General features: G+C 44.7%; 1 protein-coding gene across 7 annotated transcripts in view; it reads left to right on the forward strand.

Moving 5' to 3' along the window:
• OSBPL6 (oxysterol binding protein like 6) overlaps positions 1 to 20,971 on the forward strand; it is a 329,956-nt gene that overhangs the window by 295,055 nt on the left and 13,930 nt on the right. For all 7 annotated transcript variants that reach the window (XM_077448099.1, XM_077448095.1, XM_077448094.1 and 4 more), the window contains 4 exons: positions 6,013 to 6,091; positions 10,556 to 10,700; positions 16,731 to 16,875; positions 20,233 to 20,359. In XM_077448099.1, the coding sequence (XP_077304225.1) occupies positions 6,013 to 6,091; positions 10,556 to 10,700; positions 16,731 to 16,875; positions 20,233 to 20,359 (496 nt within the window). The remainder of the gene's footprint in view (positions 1 to 6,012; positions 6,092 to 10,555; positions 10,701 to 16,730; positions 16,876 to 20,232; positions 20,360 to 20,971) is intronic.

Below are 20,971 nucleotides of genomic sequence, written 5' to 3' on the forward strand. Positions count from 1 at the left end.
CGAAGCGGTCCAGTTCCTCGAGAATATGTGGTAGGCTAATGCGGGGTTTTGTGACATATAGAAGTAAGTCGTCAGCATAGAGTGACAGCTTACGGGGAGCCGATGGGGTAGGAATACCGTGAATAGAGGCATTGTTACGTATAGCCTGTGCCAGGTGTTCCACTGTGATTGCGAACAGCAAGGGCGAAAGAGGACAGCCCTGCCTGGTGCCATTACTTATTCGGAATGGTGTGGACGATTCCCCGTTAGCTGAGACCCGAGCAGTAGGGTGAGAATAGAGAGCCATAATCTTGGAAAGTAAGTTAGGGCCTAAGACTATTTGTTGTAGGGACGCACGAAGAAACTGCCAGCTCACCCTGTCAAATGCCTTCTCGGCATCGCAGGCCAAGAGGCAAGTGGGGATATTGTGTGCCTTGGCGTAGGCGACCAAATGTAGCGTTTTCGTGGTGTTGTCTCTGGCTTCACGGCCATGGACAAACCCCACTTGGTCCCCATGGATCAGAGAGGGAAGGAGGGGGGCCAGGCGCGTGGCAAGGATCTTGGCGTAGAGTTTCAGATCAACATTCAATAGGGAGATGGGGCGGTAATTACTGCAGAGTGTAGGGTCCCTCCCAGGCTTGGGGATCACTACAATTTGAGCTTGCAGGAGTTCGGTAGAGAGTGGATGGTCGTCGCCAACCTCCTCAAATGCTCGTGCCATCAACGGAGCTAATTGGTGGGCATATTGCTTAAAGAATAAAGGCGTGTAACCATCGGGACCCGGACTCTTGCCCTGTTTGAGCTCTTTAATGGCAGTCAAAAAGTCAGAGGTAGTCAGCGGACGCTCCAGGTCCGACACAGCGTCAGAGGGTAGGTGCGGTAAGGAGGTGTCCGGGTGTCCCGTATATATTGTAAGAGGTCTAAGTGCGAGGAAGGGGCGTGTGTTGGAGTTACTGGAAGATTATATAAGGCAGAGTAAAAGTCTCGAAAGTCAGAAACAATCTCCGAGTTTTTAGTGCGTTTAACATGAGTGGAGGACATGAGGTGGGAGATATGTTGTCTGCGTTGCTGGGGGTGAATTGTGCGAGCAAGGTGTCTCCCACATTTGTTCGCATGGGCGTAGTGAATATGTCTGCCCTTAGCACAAGCAATCACAGAGCGCTCAGTAAAGATCTGTTGGAGGTCCCGACGTGCATTAGAAAGTTCTGCGAGTACCTTGGGATCGGGAGAGCGTTTATGGGAGGCCTCAAGGGCAGAGATCAGTGCAAATAGTCTGGTAATTTCGGCAGTACGGGCCTTCTTTAGCCTAGAGCCATGCTGAATCAAAATGCCTCGGAGGACACATTTAAGCGTCTCCCATTTGGTCAGGTTAGAAGTGTTGTCTTCAGCATGGACCAGGTTAAACTCTGTGATTGCTGCGGTAAGTGCTGCGTTGCAGACTGAGTCACGGAGGAGGTTATCGTTAAGTCGCCAGGATTTGTGGGCGCGATTATTTGGGGGTCTCCCCAGTGATAGATGCACCGGGGCGTGATCAGACCAGATTCTCAGGCCAATGTCACAGGTAGGATCCCAGTCTAGCAAAGCTTGGGAGATCAGTATGTAGTCGAGTCGGCTGTAGGAGTTGTGTGCAGGGGAGTAGTAAGTGTAATCACGCGCCGAGGGGTAAAGCACCCGCCAGGGATCAACTAAGGAGAGGTCCTGCAAGATGGAGTGTATACTGGTCAGGGAGGAGGGAGGGATGTGTGACTTACCGGTGGACGAGTCCAGTCTCGGTACCAGTGGTACGTTCAGATCTCCACCCAGGATCAAGTTATGAGTGCCAAAAGCGCGTAGGCGGGATGCCACGGAGGAGAGGAATCGATGCTGGTTCTGGTTAGGGAAATAAACATTAACAATGGTTAAAACAGTTTGTTGAACCTGCAACTTCAAAAACACGTATCTACCATTGGGGTCTATCTCCTGGTCGAGAACAGTCGGGTTAAAAGAGGCATGGAAGGCCACAGAGGTCCCTCGCGTCTTGGCGTCCGGGTTGGTACTATGAAACCAACATGGGTATCGTTTGTCGGAGATATTAGGGAGTTTGTCTGTCCGGAAGTGGGTTTCCTGCAAGAGTAGGATATGAGTTTTGGATTTGTGAAAGTGATGCAGGAGCTGTCTACGTTTCTCCGGGGTATTAAACCCCCTACAATTAAGGGAAGAGATTTTAATACCTAAAGTGGGCACATCAAGCGGGGGGGACGGAAGGTGTGCGGTAGGGTTCCTGTCATGGGAACTAGAGGAGGTAGTCTCCAGTTGAGGAGATAAAGGGTTAGCAAGTGGGTCCTAAGGTCAGAGGGGGGGAGGGCGTCAAGCTAAATAACTCTGAAAGGGCTCAACAGAACCCAGAGGGGTGGGTTAGGATGTAGTGCCCCCAGGCAGGGCGGGAAGGGAGGAGTCAAACCCCCCCCCCACTAGTGTTCAGGGGGAAAAGGGGAGGTGAACACTACACAGGTATCTAGAAAAACAACAGAAAACAGAGGCAATGAAGACTCTGCACACCCTAACATGGGGAACGTGGAAGGGCTAAACTCAGGGGCTCCGCCCCAACATAGCAAAATACACAATAATAAAGATAAAGCGCACAGCACAGCACGTGCAGGGCGACATAACAGCAATGTAACGGTTGAAAGTCATCAGCATAGTAGCAAATATATAGGTCAAGTTACGGCCTAAGGCCTGCGAGCAACCATAGTAGAAAAAGAGTGCAAGGGGACTCATGTAAGAGTCAAACCACAATAAAATGACAAAAATAGAAAACGTCAGCGAACAGTGTTGTAGAGAATGTAGAACTTCACAGGTAGGAATTCAGCGTCCAAGCTCAGTGATCGATGCAAAATCCACCCAGGTTATAAGGAATAAATTCAGCCAGGTGGAGATTTGGAGGTGCGGGATCTGGATCTCTTCTTCCCAGATTGCTTCTCCCAGCGAGGTGCTTTAGGAAACCCCGGAGTGGCCGCCTCCAAGGGCCAATCCGGAATCCGGATCTGTGGCAGTTCAAACACTCCAAGAAAGTTAGGGAGATCACCCAGGGTGCGAAACGTGGCCGATTTACCCTCATGAGATGCAAACAGGTGGAAAGGGAAGCCCCATCTATATTTGATTTGCTTAGAATGAAGTGCGTCTGTGAGTGGCTTCAGAGATTTCCTCATGAGAAGGGTCTGCCTGGAGAGGTCCGTCAGAAGCATGACGGGGGATCCGTTAAAAAGGATGGAGTCCCGGGACCGAGCGGCCTGCATGATGTCAGACTTGGTATGGAAAAAATGGATGCGGCAAATAATGTCTCTTGGGTGAGCAGGGTTGGGATTGCGGGGGCCCAGGGATCTGTGAATCCTGTCAATTTCCAGGTGCTCATCCTGGGGCTTGTTCAATAGTTGATTAAACATCAAGATGGCTGCTTTGGCAAGATCCTTGTTATCTACCGACTCAGGGACCCCGCGGATGCGAATATTATTGCGTCTACTTCTGTTCTCCTGGTCATCGAGACCGTAAAACAGTTGTTGGATCTGATTAGTGTGTTGCTGAAGAATGTGATCATGTTCAATAATTCTGGTCACAGATTCCTCCACCGTCGCTTCAATGTCATCAAAGCGCTGGCCTATATCATGGCGTAGGTCTGTGATCTCACGCTTATAGGAGCGCTCAAGCCTGCTGATATAGGCCTCAATATCCCCTTTGGTGGGGAGGGCCTTAAGATAGGTTTCCATGTCCCAGGGTACTGGCTGAGAGTGCGGCTGGGGCGGAGGGCTCCCGGGACATGCAGGGTAGTGGGGGCTCCGGGTGTCCGAACCGGGTGAGGGAGGGGAGGCCTCCGGGAGCGGAGAGGGTACCTGAGTGGCGGCGAGGGCCGCCTGCGCCGCCGCCGAGCGGGTCGCCGCCATCTTGGAAGCCGGCGTGGTCCGGCCTGCGGATCCCTTCGCGGGGAAGTAGCTGCCGATTTCTTTAGATTTGAGATCCCCCGAGGGTCGGGGGGTATCTCCGGTCCCCCTCCTGCTCATGGGGGAGAGAAACGAGGGTGCTGTCGGCCGTGCTGTGCGCCGTTCGGTATGGTGGAGCGGGAGCCGAGGTCTCAGGCTGCCTTCCTCTCCATGCGCCAAGCCACGCCCCCCAGCTTTGTTCACTTTAAACAGTTAGTCCCCCCCTTTTTCTGTTTTAGGTGTATGCCAGAAGGTTAATTAGCAGCATATATCTTTTGGGAATTGTGATTTTCTCAAACCTGGCTACTTGCCTCAGTTAGTACAGGGAGTATTTAATAATTTCATATTACAGAAGTATGAGGATGAACAAGACTCATGGTAAAGTGGGCAGTACCAAGAATTCCAGACCCATTCATTGATCTATAGATACAATGTAAACTTTGGGAGGACTGACCCTTTGAGGAGCAGTAAAGCTAAAGGGTTTCTTTGTGTTTAAGTAATGCGTTAGCTTGTGCCTCAGTGTGATCATAGACATCTAGGAGAGCTCTTTCCCCCAATGCGCGGGGAGCTGCTCCACTTCTGCTTTTCACTGTTTTAATGAAAAGTCAGGTTGGTTGTCAAGGACCTTGCTGCATGCTGACCAGACCCTGTTTTCATTGGGATATTCTGACCTCAGCATGCAAAGCAACTGATCTGCCCTCAATGCCACCACATGGGGATTAACATACTGTTGGTGTGTAATCGACCACATTTTTTGACAGATGCAAGCACATTTCAGTTGCCTGTATGATAGTGATGTCAAACCGTAAATTGGGGGGGACTTGTTATAAGGCAGCAAGATCCTTGACAATAACATTGAATATCCTGGCCATTTTTCCTAAGATTAATAATAACAAGCCCAGCCCCAGTCATTGAGGCACAAAAGACCTTGTAGAAGGTGCTAATTACATTGTAGAGCCCAATGAGTGAATAGTTTTAGCACTACTTAAAAATGCATAATATTTTTACCTTAGAGGTGGAACCAAAATCACCCAAGGTGTTTTTATTGTAACATGAAAGTGTATTTAGGACTTGTAAACACGAGCAAGTGAATGCAGGCCAAAAGGTGAACCTGTGCTTTGCTCATGCAGGTTGTAGCAAGGGATTCACATTAATGTTGGCCCTTCAGCTACACATCTCAGCTACCATCTCTTTATTCACCCCATCGCTCCAGTCTTTAGAAAAGCAAAGTTACACACTTGGTACGTCAGAAAGTGGGAGAGGATGTGACTCCCTTTCCTTCTTCCACATGACAACCCTTTTGTTGGCAATTGGCCACTCAGGAACTTGGCGCTGTCACATGGGAGGTGGAGAGAGTTGTCAGCCCTGTGTAAGTTCTAAGTAGCTATTTATTCACATGAGTGAATGGAGCAGCATGGGGCAAAAGGATAGGTATGTGCATCTCCTGGGCCTGATAATGTCGTGGACCTTTTGCTTTGCCATGCATGGGCAAAGTTCATATTGTCTTTAGGGTGATTTGGGGGAAAATTGCTTCACACTGCAATGTGGGCTCTGTTTTCAAAGACTTGATTGAAAGTAAACAAATATCAATATGATTTTGTGGATTTTTTAAAATGCTGCATTCCAGATCCTTAAAAAATGATTAATTTTGGCAGCAAAACCCAAACGCCCACGTAAACAAGCCATTAAAGTGTATATAAATCCTAACCATGAACTTCTTTTATTTGCTACCTATTGGTTTGGCAAATATCCCATTGAAAGCATGTTATCTGTTCAAGTGCAAAAAAAAAAAAAAAAAACGGTTGATTATTCGGAGCTGCCTGTACCATACTTGCTGTGTTATTTCAAGGAGTATACAGAACATAGGAGCGGAGTACATTTCTGGCAGAGAAACAGGCATTTTTCTGTACTTGCAGGGTCTTTAAAGGAATAATAAAGGGGTGAATGTGCATATATTGTCGAAATGTAATTTATGATTTCTTTTTTTATTTTATTTTGCACAGATATACATTTTATTTGTTCAAGTCTTTCTTGTTATGTTTATTCCAGTCATTGACTGACTACTCACTTTTACTTTCAGACATCAGATGGAAAAATAAATTTTGGGGAAAGTCCATGGAAATATTGCCTTTTGGAACAGTGAATGTTATCCTTCCAAAGTAAGATGTCTATTTTATCCAGTGATTGGCTGATTGTAAAAAATGTGATTAACTGTAGCTCTTCATCGATCATATTTCCCACATAGAGTGGTATGATGTCTGAAAACTTGCTGCTCACTCAATCCATTCAACTGTACCTTCCCTCAGCCTCTCCATATCTATAGAGTTTAATTGCATATCCGCTTTTTCAGTGCCTTGAAAAAGTATTCGTAGGCCTTGAAATTTTCTAAATGTTGTCATGTTACAACCAAAAACATAAATGTGATTTATTGGGGTTGTATATGATAGCCCAACACAAAGTGGCACATAATTGTGAAGTAGAAGGAAAATGATAAATGGTTTTTAAACTTTTTTACAAATAAACATCTGAAAAGTATGGCGTACATTTGTATTCAGCTTCCTTTACTCTGATACACCTAACTAAAATCTAGTGGAACCAATTGCTTTCAGAAGTCACCTAATTTTTAAATAAAGTCCACCTGTGTGTAATTTAATCTCATTATAAATATAGCTGTTCTGTGAAACCCTCAGAGATTTGTTAGAGAACCTTATGCTGCGTACACACGACCGGACTTTCCGGCTGAAAAGGTCGGATGGAATAATTTCATCGGATATTCCAATCGTGTGTGGGCTTCAGCTGACTTTTTTTTTTCCAAAAAGTATGATAGACCTAGAAATAGAACATGTTTTAAATCTTGCCAACGGAATCAGTTCCTATCCGGAAAACTGTTAGTCTGTATACTAGTCCAGTCCTATTGGCTAATGGCTATTGAACTTCCTTTTCTAGTCCCGTCGTACGTCATTGCGTTCAAAACGAACGGACTTAGGTGTGATTGCATGTAGGCAAGTACGATCAGTCTGAACTCTGTTGGAAAGACTGTTTATTCCGACGGAAAGTCCGTTCATGTGTACGCAGCATTAGTGAACAAAAAGCAGCATGAAGGCCAAGGAACACACCAGACAGGTCAGGGATAAAGTTGTGGAGAAGTTTAAAGCAGGGTTAGGTTCTAAATACATATCCCAAGCTTTAAACCTCTCACGGAGCACTGTTCAATCCATCATTCACAAATTGAGAGTATGGCACAACTGCAAACCTACCAAGACATTTCCGTCCACCTACACTGACAGGCTGGCAATGAGCGCATTAATCAGAGAAGAAGCCAAGACGCCCATGGTAACTCTGGAGAAGTTGCAGTTCACAGCTCAGGTGGGAGAATCTGTCCACAGGACAACTATTAGTCACGTACTCCACAAATCTGGCCTTTATGGAAGAGTGGCTAGAAGAAAGCCATTGTTAAAAGAAAGCCATAAGAAGTTCTGTTTGTAGTTTGCAAGAAGCCATGTGGGGGGCACAGCAAACGTGAAAGAAGGTGCTTTGGTTAGATGAGATCAAAGTTGTACTTTTTTGCCTAAAAGCAAAATACTATGTGTGGTTGAAAACTGACACTGCAGATCACCCCGAACACACCATCCCCACCGAAAAACATGGTGGAGGCAAAATCATGCTGTGGGGATGCTTTTCTTCAGCAGGGACAGGGAAGCTGGTCCGAGTTGATGGGAAGATGGATGGCACCAAATACAGGGCAATCTTAGAAGAAAACCTGTAATGCCACGTGCACACGATAGGATTATTCGCCCGTTATGGACTCCGGTGGACTTTTTGTTTCCAAAAGTCCAGTGGACTTAGAAGTCTCGACTCAAAACTGTCCGCCCATCTGTGTGCTAGTCCGCCGGACTTTTGAAAGGAACGGACTTACCCACACACGGAGTAAAGTCCGTTAATTTTGAACGTGGCTCCAGGTAGACGGGACTAGCGCAGTAAGTCAATGTTGCTGCCTCCATCGGCGAGATTGACACCTCGCGAGCCCCGTCGTATGCTATGGATTTAAAGGGAAACCCCTTCGCCGAAAAAAAAATGGCGTGGGGGTCCCCCCAAAGTCCATAGTAGACCCTTATCCAAGCACGCAGCCTGGCCGGTCAGGAAAGGGGGTAGGGACGACTGAGCCCCCCCTCCCGAACCGTACCAGGCCACGTGCCCTCGACACGGGGGGTGCTTTGGGGAAGGGGGGGCCCTGCGGCCCCCCACCCCAAAGCACCTTGTCCCCATGAGGACAAGGGTCTCTTCCCGACATAACACAGGGTTTTAAAATACTTTATTAAGACAGCTCCAGGGGGTCTTCTTCCGTCTTTGAGGGTCTTCTCGCCGGACTCCTCCGCTATCTTCTGCTCTTTTACTAGCGGAGGAGCCAGGCTTTCACCTTCGTCGCCGCCACCGTGTTTGTTTTCCTCCCCCCCCCCCCAGGTGAATGGGTAGGGTTACATCGTACCCCATACTCATTCACATAGGGTGGGGTGCCGGAATCGGGGGCCCCTTATTAAAGGGGGCTCCCAGATTCTGATAAGCCATCTGCAGACCCTGACAACAAACGGCCAGGGTTGTCGAGAAGAGGCCTTTGTCCTCATCAACGTTGGCCGCAGGGCCCCCCCTTCCTCAAAGCATCCCCCCATGTTGAGGGCACGCGGCCTGGTACGGCTCAGGAGGGGGGGGGGCGCTCGCTCGTCCCCACCCCCTTTTCTGACCGGCTGTACTGCTTGCTCGGATAAGGGTCTGTTATGGACTTTGGGGGGGACCCCATGCCGTTTTTTCAGTGTAGGGGTTCCCCTTTAAATCTATAACAGGTGACGGGGCTCGCGAGGTGTCGATCTCGGTGATGGAGGCAGCAACATTGACTGACTTCCTTCGCTAGTTCCGTCTACCTGGAGCCACGTTCAAAATGAATGGACTTTACTCAAGTCTGTTCATTTCAAAAGTCCGGCGGACGCCTGCCATAGTCAAGCAGATTGTCCGCCGGAAAAGTCTGGTTGTGTGTGTGGGCAAGTCTGCTCATTCGGAAAGTCCAGCGGACCTCCGCTGCAAAGTTCAGCAGGTTGTCCACCGCACTAGGTCTGCCAGATAGTCTGATCGTGTATGAGCCATTAGAGTCTGCAAAAGACTTGAGACTGGGGCAGAGGTTCACCTTCCAGCAGGACAACGACCCTAAACATACAGCCAGAGCCTCAATGGAATGGTTTAAATCAGAGGTCTCAAACTGGCGGCCCTCCAGCTGTTGTGAAACTACAAGTCCCATCATGCCTCTGCCTGTGGGAGTCATGCTTGTAACTGTCAGCCTTGCAATGCCTCATGGGACTTTTTGCAACAGCTGGAGGGCCACCAGTTTGAGACCCCAGGTGTCAGGTCACCTTGAGGCGAGGTGACAGGTGCACACTGTAGGATCAGGAGTGCACCGCAAGGTTGTGGACCTTACGGCTGACTGCTGCAGATGGGGGACAGATCCCACTGGGGTTAGAGCGTAAGATTCCCTGCGGCGCGGAGTCTAAGAGCCAGCAAGTGTTCACCAGTGCCTCTGGTGGTGAGAATGGACTTGGCTGCAACTGGCTCCAGGTCGCGACCCCCAGGGTCCCCCAGCTCACACCCACAGTAGGCAACAGGAGGATAGGGATGGTGAGGGACAAAGCCAAGGTCGGGGCCACAAGCAGACAAGAATAGTCGGGTACACGCCAAAAGGTCAGGATCACAGGAAAACAAGGATAGTCAAGACACGCCAAAGTCGGTAACGGAAAACAGTAGCAGAGCACACAGCAGGAAACAAGAAGCTAACACACAAAGGAATACACAATGGTTGATCAGCACTGATGGCCTGCAGTGCACAGGTTAATATAGGGCTCCCTGATGGGGCCTGGGGTGGAGCCATGCTTAGAGGAGAGGTTATAAAAACCACCAGGTGGAAGTGGCTGGCCTCTTAGTCTGAAGACATGAGGGGAGGTAAGCAAACACAGGAAGATCACTGCATAACCATGACACCAGGTTTAGATCAAAGCATATTCATGTGCTGGAATGGCCCAGTCAAAGTCCAGACCTAAGGCCAATTGAGAATCTGTGGCAAGACTTGAAAATTGCTGTTCAGACACTCTCCATCCAATCTGACAGAGCTTGAGCTATTTTGCAAAGAAGAATGGGCAAAAAAATTCACGCTAGATATGCAAAGCTGGTAGAGACATACCCAAAAAGACATGCAGCTGTATTTGCAGCAAAAGGTGGTTGTACAAAGTATTGACTCAGGGGGGCTGAATGAATACAAATGCACGCCACACTTTTCAGCTGTTTATTTGTAAAAAATGTTGAAAACCCAGCAGGAATACAAAATATAAAAGCAGCCCTGGCTTCAGTATTTGCCCCCTCTTCCACAGTAATTCCTTTTTTTCCACAAGATGTGCTCAGACTTCCGGGTTGAATGACAGCAAGCATCATTTTCATGCTGAGCTAATGCTAGAAAAATCAACTTAAACTTTACAACCTTATCTAGCAAACACAGAGTAAAGAGGATCCTTGCTTGTTACACTAGACCACATGTGCATGCAAGATTGTAGCACAGCTGTTTTAAAGACAGATTAACTTTTTCCCAGGTATGGAGATTGTTACGTCTGGAACAAAGTTACGACATGCATACACAACATCCTGAGTGGAAGACGATGGATAGAACATTATGGTGAGATCACCATACGGAACACAAAGAACAGTGTTTCTATGTGCAAAATGACATTTATCAAGGTAAAGCAATCACTAATCATTGTAGTTATTGGTTTGAAATTAGTTGTTAAACGCTTCCAATACTTCAGGAGTAATATCATGCCATCGCAGGCCCAGTTCGCAAATGCTGTAGTGATATTCTCATTTTATAAATGTTGTAATACAGGACTATTTTTTTTCCACAGGCTGTACGTGGAGGTAATACTGCCCTAGGCACATGAAAATTGATATAATCTTTTGTATAGGCTTTAAACTCTTAAGTGACTGTTGTCTTCAAAATGAATACCTGTATATTCTACTGGAAGCAACATCCTAGCTGCTGTATTTAAAAAACTGCCATATAAAACTAGTATCAAGGCTCTGGGATGATTCTTAAACTGTCTTTTTTGCTTACCTTGGGTGATAGTCAGATCCCTGGCTGCTTGCCTGATACAGTTTAGTGCCTGGAGAGTCTGGCAGGGCTGTATATGGATTACAGCTAGCACACAGATGTTTTGTGGCAATATCCTGTGCATTGTAATTTGAATGGCTACTACTAAACTGTTAGGCTTCAGTTAAGCTCAGGCAGAAAAGTTAGAGGATTGACAAAAGTCAAGGCACAAGGTTAAACTTGTACACCAGTACAGTCTTCTGTAAAATAAAATTTGGATCAGTAGGAAGAACCAATGAAACCTGTGTGTTGAAAGGGGGTTTAGGGTGGTGGTCTTGTCCTCCATGTTTTCCTCCTCGTTGGGTGCCAAGCAAGGGTTACATGAGAGGCCTACCCCTGGGTGGGTTTATCTGGGCGACGCTAGGCACCTGTGACAGGTTCACTTTATTACATTTGGGATACCTTTACTCTTGTGCCCTTTTAATCAGTCCCCTAGGATGTGGCTGAGGCTGCTGTTGGGGAATAGTCGGCTTTAAGGTGGGTCTTTACTTTCAGAGACTTTTAGAACGTACACCGTGTACACTTGTACTGCAACTGTTCTCTGGTTAACTCTTGGGTCCCTATTTTCAATGTACACCTTCTCCGTAACTTGCATTTAGGAGGTACGGCGGAGCCTTGTCCACAACCACCTGACCAGCTTTTTCCACTACCTTTCCCCGGTAGCGTAGTAGGCCCGCCGAGCACCTTATGCGGGCTCCACAAGCGCACCTAACTCTTGAACACTGTTCAGGATGCGAACCTCTGCAGTGCAAATCCACTCTCATTGCTCTGGGACACAGACCGCTGGCAGGAAGGAGTGCCGACAACACCCTCTTTCTCTGCTAGTGCCTATTCTATCTGCAATAGGTACACGCTACCAACAGGCTGCTTGGCAGACTTCCGTTGCCCTAGGTAATGGTTAGCTATGACTAAGCAACAATAATGTTGTGAAACATTGTAATGAATGTTGTCTATTCATTACAATAAAGGCTTTTATCGGAGTGTAGCTGTCCAGAATACATTTCTTCAATATTGCTCGAGCCTGCACCTGGCTTCCCCTTTAAGGAGGGCGATTTCTTCAGTACACCACCTGGAGTGGTTCACCCTTTTGTACCCTAGGTAACCACTGCTGTCTTCACACTGCATTACTTCCATACTGATGTCTTCAGACCCAAAGTACCTTAGTGACCTGAACCATGGGATGGTGCTGGTTACTTGCATTACACTCTTTAGTAACTTCGGGAACAAGTTTTCAAAACGTTACTTGAAAAAGTGCAAAAGACATTACAAAATCCAATATTCCAAGACATTATTTTCCTACATCCCTAACCCTAACTCAGGCTGTGTGCTGCCCCAGTATATCTGCAAAGGTAGTGTCCATGTAATTACATCAGTCCATCAGAGGCATTCTCCAGCAGATGAGGCAAACCCCCAGTTCTGATAACTTTACATCCAAGTAGTATTGAGCAACATTCTTCTGCAGCTTGCGGGTGGTGTTCTCCTTCTTACTTCCTTATGGGCACTGGATCTCTCTCTTCTGGGGAACCTTCTCTCTGGGGTTTGCGGGCACCAGGCCCCCTGGACCCCTCCAAGGGGGAAGTGAAATGTCACTTTCTCTTTGTTGCCTTTTGCAGGTGAATGTAACATTCCCTAACATTCAATTTTATGCAAACAAAATATCCTTTCAGAACTGCTACAGAACTCTTTATAATTAAGAAAATTGCCCAATCTAAAAACATTCAAACAGAGCGGAAATAATATGAGGGAGACCTCTGCACTGTATAAAGTGTATGGAGATTCCTGTGCTCACTACTGACAGTTTAATGAATCAGCCACTGCAAAGAGTGAACTGCTATATGGAATTGGGTGAATGTTCTTTAAAGCGTTAGTAAATCGCAAAAAAAAAGTCCCCCGCAAAATAGCATAATGTGTTAGTATGTATATTCAAGACTTGCCATAGAACAAAGCCCTCTGGCGGTATGCTGTCACTGATGATGGGACTTCCATCTTCACCCGGTCTTTCTTCCGGGTTTGTGGATTTGGATGGCCGAGCCGTGATGCCGTTGAGTGGTGGCTAGTGCTCCATCGTGGGCGGCAGACGGACCTGACCACGACCCCCTGGTCGTCGGCTCCAGAGGCCCCTGTCAGCCCAGCAAACACACACACACACAGGGAAGGAGCAGTGCAATCCCATCTATGGATGGGATGAACAAAGCAGGCTAGGATGACACTCTCCGGATGACACTGCCTTACCTTCAGGATCTGGGCTCTCCTCCTTTTCCCATTCAGCTCCTCATCCAGGTGCTGTGCTGGGCTTGCTCTTCCTTGTGGTGAATCCAGTGTTGGCGGTTGCTTCCATCATCCGTCTCCTCCGCGTCCTGGCCTCCATGTCCCCTGTACGTCCTCATCCGGGGGCTGGCTGGGCTTGCTCTCACCCGTGCTTGAATTCAGTGTCTGTGGCGGCTTCCATCATCCGTCTCCTCCGTGTCCAGGCCTCCATGTCCCCCCTCTGTCTTCTTCTCCTGACCAATCGGTTCTTTGGAAACCAGAAACAGGAAGACATTAGCAAATATTAATTTGCTAATGTCACACAACAGGCTGCGCCCCGAGCCCACTCTTTTTATTTATTTATTTATTTTTTAAGCCATTTGGAGCCTCAGGCTCTAATGATGTGCTTCTACAATAAAATGTAAAATGCATGTAGATTAGATCATCAACTGATGACGTCACTCACGCACATGTGCGTGGGGGTCACGGCCGCAGGATGGCTCTGTCAATGGACGGCACGCCGTTCATTGAGATTGCCATGCGCCTGTGACGTCACCGCTTGCTACTATAGTAAATATCTCCTAAACAATGCATGTTAACTTTAGTCTTACCTGTAGGTACAAGTAAACAAGGTAGGCTTTACTACCACTTTAACTCTTCTAGTCATTCATTCTTAAAGCGCTTTTCTGGTAGCTCTGTGAGATTAGTGTACCCTAACCTATGCAGAGAATAATTGGCGTTCTCTAGGATCTCCCCGGAAGAATGGTGAAATGGTATCCTGCAGTAAGGCAGAGGTAAGACAAATATACTGCATATAATAGGTTTCTTTCTCTACAATTTTATTTTCTTCTTTTTCAACCCTAAGGCTGCTATATATAAGGAACTGGGTCCCTTCTATCATAAGCAAAGCTTCTATTTTTCTGCAAGATCCACTTTATATAGCTTGTCACTCTTATGCTTCTGGATTTTGCAGGGTGCATTCTACATTGCAAAGAATATGGGGGAGGGGTCCATGATTGGCCTTGTAATTGCTGTTGGACAGTATTGGAAATTCATATTGGTGTAAAGATGTAGAGTTTTCCTTGTTTGCCTCCCATTCTACTATAATATACAATATAGCCTCTGAGGTTTAGTTTGTTAGCTGGCTACCATAGAATCTACACATTTCTCTGTGCAGTGTGATGTCCTGTATTTCAATGCTTATTAGAATCAACATATAGAAAAGCAATCCCTGCACATTATACAAAACGACGTTTTTTTTTCCTTCTAACCTTGCAAATCGGTTTCCCTTAGTAAAAAAAAAAAAATGCTTTATGAGAAAATTATATATCTAATCAGTGCCGATTATGTGCCAGGCTATTCAGTAACACATTGCCTTAGACCAAGTCCTCTAATAATGTCTAGAAGCATTGTTCAGGCTGGATTTGTACAGCATAATCATGTATTTTAAATGATGTATTATTACCAGATCTGTGTCAAGTTGTTGTTCCGTGTAATTTTACACAAGGTGTTATCAGCCTGAATAGGATGTAATGATGGTCCTTATCATGCAGAAGAATACTGTAAATGAGCAACACTTTCTCATAATGTCAATAACAAAGTAATAGAGCCTCACAAAGAAATAGCTTTGCCTTAATTCTCAATAGAACATCTCTAACCATTTCTGAGTCTTGAAAATAGTAGTTGGTTAGGAGTATCATCATCTATTGACACAAAGTGACCACTTAAAATGTGCTTACAGGCATTGTACAGGAAAGACATTAAAACAGCAGGTTGATGAAAGTTAACATTATAGGCTGAACTGACAAAAGAAAAGACGGCCTGGTGCAGAAAGCACAGCCAGTACCCCTAGGGATGTTTTGAATAAGATGGACCAGTCCATAGTTAATAAATATATATATATATATATATATATATATATATATATATATATATATATATATATATATATTAGAAAAACCTGATAAGTATATTATATTTTCAAGGTGTCCAACATATACAGTAAAAAGTACTTCACAAAACTGATTTGGAGATGGCTTGCAACATATGTGGTATTGAGAATAATGCCAACATGTTTCGGACTATCTGTCCTTTTTCCTAGGCATAACAAACATCTCATATACACGGTCTAGAATATAAGTATAATCAAGTTAGTACAAATATAACAAAAAAAACAGGTGCATAGCTCTACATGAATATCTGTGATGGATAGTACTGAAAAGATTGAATATACTCAAAAGCCTGAAACTGTCACCGATAATCACTAGTAGTAATATATATATTTTAACTACGGACTGGTCCATCTTATTCAAAACATCCCTAGGGGTATTGGCTGTGCTTTCTGCACCAGGCCGTCTTTTCTTTTGTCGTAACAATTGGGATGTGATTGACCAGCCCCTGACTCACCGCCACCCTGCACGCATCTTTTTTTGATTATAGGCTGAACTGTGTATCTATAAGCACCGATCAGCCAAAACCTTGTTATAATGGCATCTGAAAGTCAGTGGGATGTGTTGAAACCAGAAAAAATGGATAGTCAGTTTCTTGTGTACAGGGCTGCATAGCTGCAGGCCAGTCAGGGTTCCCATGCTGACCCGTGTCCCCAAACAAAAGCACCTATAGTGGGTATGTGAGCATCAGAACTGGACCACAGAGCAATGGAAGAAGGTGGCTTGGTCTGATGAAAGACGTTTTCTTTTACACAGGGCTTTTTTTCCTCAAACAATTGGTGCTGGAACTTAACCATGGCCCCACAAAACCCCTCCACCCCACACACACCCTCCAAAAAAAATAATGGGTGTGTTGAGTCAAATTTGACGAAAACAGTAGGAGGGTCTTAAAGGGGCATTAAATTCCAGGATTGCATTACATACAGCATACAGAGCTGTCACTTGTAAACACAGAAGCCAGACTTCTGTGTTTACAAGTGATTGTGGTGAGCAGGCACCAAAGGGTCTGAGCCAGAGGTGGTGGAACTGAGTTCCACCAAGTTCCCTCTGAAAAAAAGCCCCTTGCTTTTACTTCATGTGGATTGCTGGGTGTGTGTGCATTACTTACCGAAGGAAGAGCTAGCACCAGGATGTAGTATGGGGAGAAAGCAAGCCGTCAGGGGGCAGTGTGATGCTTTAGGCAATGTTCTGCTAGGAAACCTTGGCTCCTGCCATTCATGTGGATGTTACTTTAACTACCTAAACATTGTTGCTGACCAAGTACACCCCTTCATGGAAGAAATACTCCCTGATGGCAGTGGCTTATTTCAGCAAGATAATGTGCCCTGCCACACTGCAAAAATTATTATTATAAAAATGTCTGATATGATTATTTAATTTTTACTGAGCATTATAGTATTAATTTAAACTTAAATCTTTTAACAGGGGAACTATTGGAGCTCCAATGTAAATGAAATCCATGGAGTCGTCATGGATCAAGACGGGAGGGTCGTACATCGGCTGTTTGGGAAGTGGCATGAGGCTCTGTACTGTGGAGATGCTCCTGCAGCTAAATGCATATGGAGGCCAGGTACAAGTTTGGTAATTACAACCTTGTGTGGTTTTGGGCTCGTCCCCTGACAGCAATTATTGTAACAAAGAGGTAGCTTACCATTGCAGAGCTTTCCATGGAGGAAGGATTTGATAAACTAACCATTTTGGGGTTTGTTTAATAAACCGTCCACTTTCCACCCCCGAAACTTACATCACTTCTTGGACACCAACCACCCCCCGAACTTCCATCCCTCAGTGTCCAACCACCCCCCAAACTTTCATCACTCAATGTCCAACTACCCCCACCAAACTAACATCACTCACCGTCCACTAACATTTTTACATAGGGCACATATATGGTGTCAATAGGACACATAAAAATTGTATTGTTTTCTGTTTCTATGTTCTAATGCTTTGTTGAGGTGCACTGCATAAAAATCTGGCTTATCTACATTCTTGCACTGTGTAATGCACAGCGCTATATGCCACCAAACTGCATTGTAGTGAGCAGTGCATAGAGTTGAATTAAAGTGGGAGAAAACTCTCATGCAGGACTTTTACCTATAGGTAAGCCTATAATAAGGCTTTTCCTATAGGTACTGTAAATATCAAATAAATGGGAAGGAATGGCATACCCGTGCCCCTCCTTTAGAGTCCTTTGCCGTAAACAGTGGTTCCCGCAGGTATGTGCAGTAGAGACGTCATCACGGCTCTGGCCACTCACACAGCCGTGTCCACAAACATGGAAGGAAGACCGGACGAGGATGACAGCGAAGCACCTTCAGCGGTGACAGGGCCCCACTGGGTGGCTTCATTCTAATGTAAGTTTTACATAACGTGCTGGTATTTGATGCATACTACATTGTAAAAATGGGAGGAATATTTGTGCTAAATAATCAATAAAAATATCAAGAAATTAAAAAATAGCTGCTAGCGCACAGGTCAATAGATAAACCAAGCAATAGATAATATAAAAAGTGCAGCGCCCTATCAAACCTATATTAACATGATTCAAAAGGAAATTAACATAATGATGAACAAAATCATCAATGACAAATGAAGTCCATAAATCAAAGTGAAAAAAAGTCAATCTGAAAAAATATTTTTTTCATATTGACTTTTTTTCTTTGATTATTTATGGACTTCATTCATCATTGATGATTTTGTTCATTACTATGTTCATTACTATGTATTTCCTTTTGAATCATGCATGCAAAGCCAGTGGTTTACTACCGCTTTAAGACCCCATACATACTATACAACTTTTGTCTGATTTCCTTTTAGATTTACCAAAAACCATGTAGTGCAAGGGCCTGCCTGATTGCATACAAATTGAACCTCCTAAGGTTTGACCTCATATTATATGGTTTTGGTAACTCTGAAGGAAACAAATCTACAGAAAATTGTATAGTGTGTGTATCCAGCTTAAGTCAAATTTTTTTACATTTTAATAAAGTAAAGAAAAAAAACTATGCAATGCATTGTAGCAATGCATCACACTGCTCCTACACCATGCATAAACAACATGCACACATTTTAGTGCATTGCAACACACTGTTGTGCATAAAAGTTCCATGGAGTGTTGGAGTGAAAAACACACGATGTGTTGTAACATCGCATCACAGTGCACAAAGTACACCAGCATGCCTGCATTTATGCCTGATTAATATGTAAAATAATGCTTTTCCCAGTTTTTCACCTAACAAAAATCTCTATCACCAAATCTGATTTGGTGATAAATCTAGGGGACTATTCTCCATTGTCACGGTGATGAAGCATTTTTGTGCTTTTCACCATTTCTTACACAGTTACATTAACCACTTAAGGACCTAACCTCTCTTTGAAATTTGTTCTTTACAAGTTAAAAACAGGTTTTTATGCTCAAAAATTACTTGGAACCCCCAAACATTATACGTTTTTTTTTTTTCTAACACCCTAGAGAATAAAATAGCGGTCATTGCAATACTTGAAACACCGTATTTGCGTATTTTTATTGTGAAAGACCATGTTACACCGAGTAACTTGATACCCAACATGTCAGGTTTCAAAATTGTGCCCGTTTGTGGAATGGCAACAAACTTTTACCCTTAAAAATCTCCATAAGCGACATTTAAAAAACAATCTACAGGTTGCATGTTTTGATTTACAGAGGAGTTATAGGGCTGGAATTGTTGCTCTCCCTCTACCGATCGTGGTGATACCTCACATGTGTGGTTTGAATACAGTTTTCATATGCCGGCGCTGCTCAAATATGCGTTCCCTTCTGCACGCAAGCTCGGTGGGAAGGGGCGCGTTTAAGAAAAAAAAATGTTTCTTATTTTACCTTTTATTTTTGCACTGTTCTTTTAAAAAAAAAAAAAAATATTGTCACTTTATGTGCATGACAAGACCTCTTAAATATGAGATCTGGGGTCAAAAAGACCTCAGATTTCATATTTACACTAAAAGGCAATTAAAAAAAAAATTTTCATTAAAAAAGAAAAAAAATGGCCCTTTAAGAGCTATGGGTGGAAGTGATGTTTTGACGTCGCTTCCGCCCTGCAATGGTATGCAGACTGGGGGCCATCTTCCCCTTGCTCGTCTCCATACCCGGCAAGGAAGAGGATCCGATTGCCTCCGCCGCTGCCTTCGGCTCCAGTAAGCGGCGGATGGCACTGGAGCATGGCCGGGGTGGGGGGGGGGGGAGTCATCTCCCGCCGCCAATAATGGTGGTCTCTGCGGGAAATCACTTTTATGAGAAACCGGACTGCCAACAAAGAGGAATACCAGGGTTACAACGATATTCCTCTTCAAAGTTGGGACTTATATTGGCAGGCGGCGGTCCGGAAGTGGTTAATATTACCTTCTCTTTACTTATCGCATAGAATTCATGTTAAAGAGAAGGAATGAGACATCCCCACATTTTTAGTTCCTACCGGATGTATCCCTGTTTAATAAATTCCACACTAGGAACCTTTCACTGTAGTAAGCAATGAAAATTCCTATCACCGGCTTTTCACAGTTTATTAAACGCACAGCTATATTTTAGCAGTTCAACTAATCTGAGCAGTGACATTAATAATGCATAGTGAACAGGTGAAGAAACCATACATTTTCAAGCGTTGATATAATACATCCAATGTATATCTTGACTAACGATATCAGTTTATAATCACCAGCATTGTAGCGGGAAGTATACTACAGCCTTTAGAGTAACATTCACAAACTGGCCTGCTCTAACAGTTCAGTAGCAATAACATGGCCCAGTAATGAGTTTTCTGAATGTATGGCATCTCAATCTGTACACGGGTCATTAGACTTGCACCTAACAGATCCTCAGATTTCTATGAAACCTCACCAATAACCTAAGCAACAGATGATAACTTAATTTTTATTTTATTTTTTTATTTTTCAGGTTCAATGCCAACTAACTATGAACTTTATTACGGCTTTACAAGATTTGCCATTGAATTAAATGAACTAGATCCTGTAATGAAGGATTTCCTTCCAAAAACTGATGCAAGGTTTCGGCCTGATCAAAGGCAAGTGCTTATTTGGTAGTGACAAGCCAGGCTGTTCTAATCTTCCCCTGGTGTTGATGACCAGGAAATGAATTCACTTTAGCACATTCACATGTAGTCTTCCATTAAAGGGAGACTGTTACGAAAGATTATTGAAGGCGACCATTACTGAACTCTCCTTTGAGAATACCAGTTCTCTGGCTGTCATTCCGATGCTTTGATCTCGATGCTCTGAGTCAATGACCCAGAACAAGTATAAAGCTGTTGGGTTTTTCTAGAATGGTCAATGCCATCGGCTATAGCCAGCAACACTGATCAGTGTAATCTGACAGCAGGAAAGTCGCAAAATGACATACATTTCTGGCTGTTTTATAGCTGTTGATGACTTGGGTATTACAGTGTATGGTTACACATACTAAGTGTGCCCTATTGTGGCTAATTTTGTACCAATATTGTCTGCATCTCCCAGCTACTAGATATAGAGGGGTTCTGGTGTGGGCTATTTTTTAGGCCTCCTCATTTAAGCAGACAATGACTCTGCTCCACCCCCTTGACCCCAAAGAACAGCCATTTAATAAGGCCTCATGCACACTGGACGTTAAAATAACGTTATAAAAACTACAGTAGCTTTGC

This window comes from Lithobates pipiens, unplaced genomic scaffold, assembly GCF_037356315.1.
Source record: "Lithobates pipiens isolate NorthernLeopardFrog02 unplaced genomic scaffold, aLitPip1_a1.2 Scaffold_22, whole genome shotgun sequence".
NCBI classification, from domain to species: domain Eukaryota; kingdom Metazoa; phylum Chordata; class Amphibia; order Anura; family Ranidae; genus Lithobates; species Lithobates pipiens.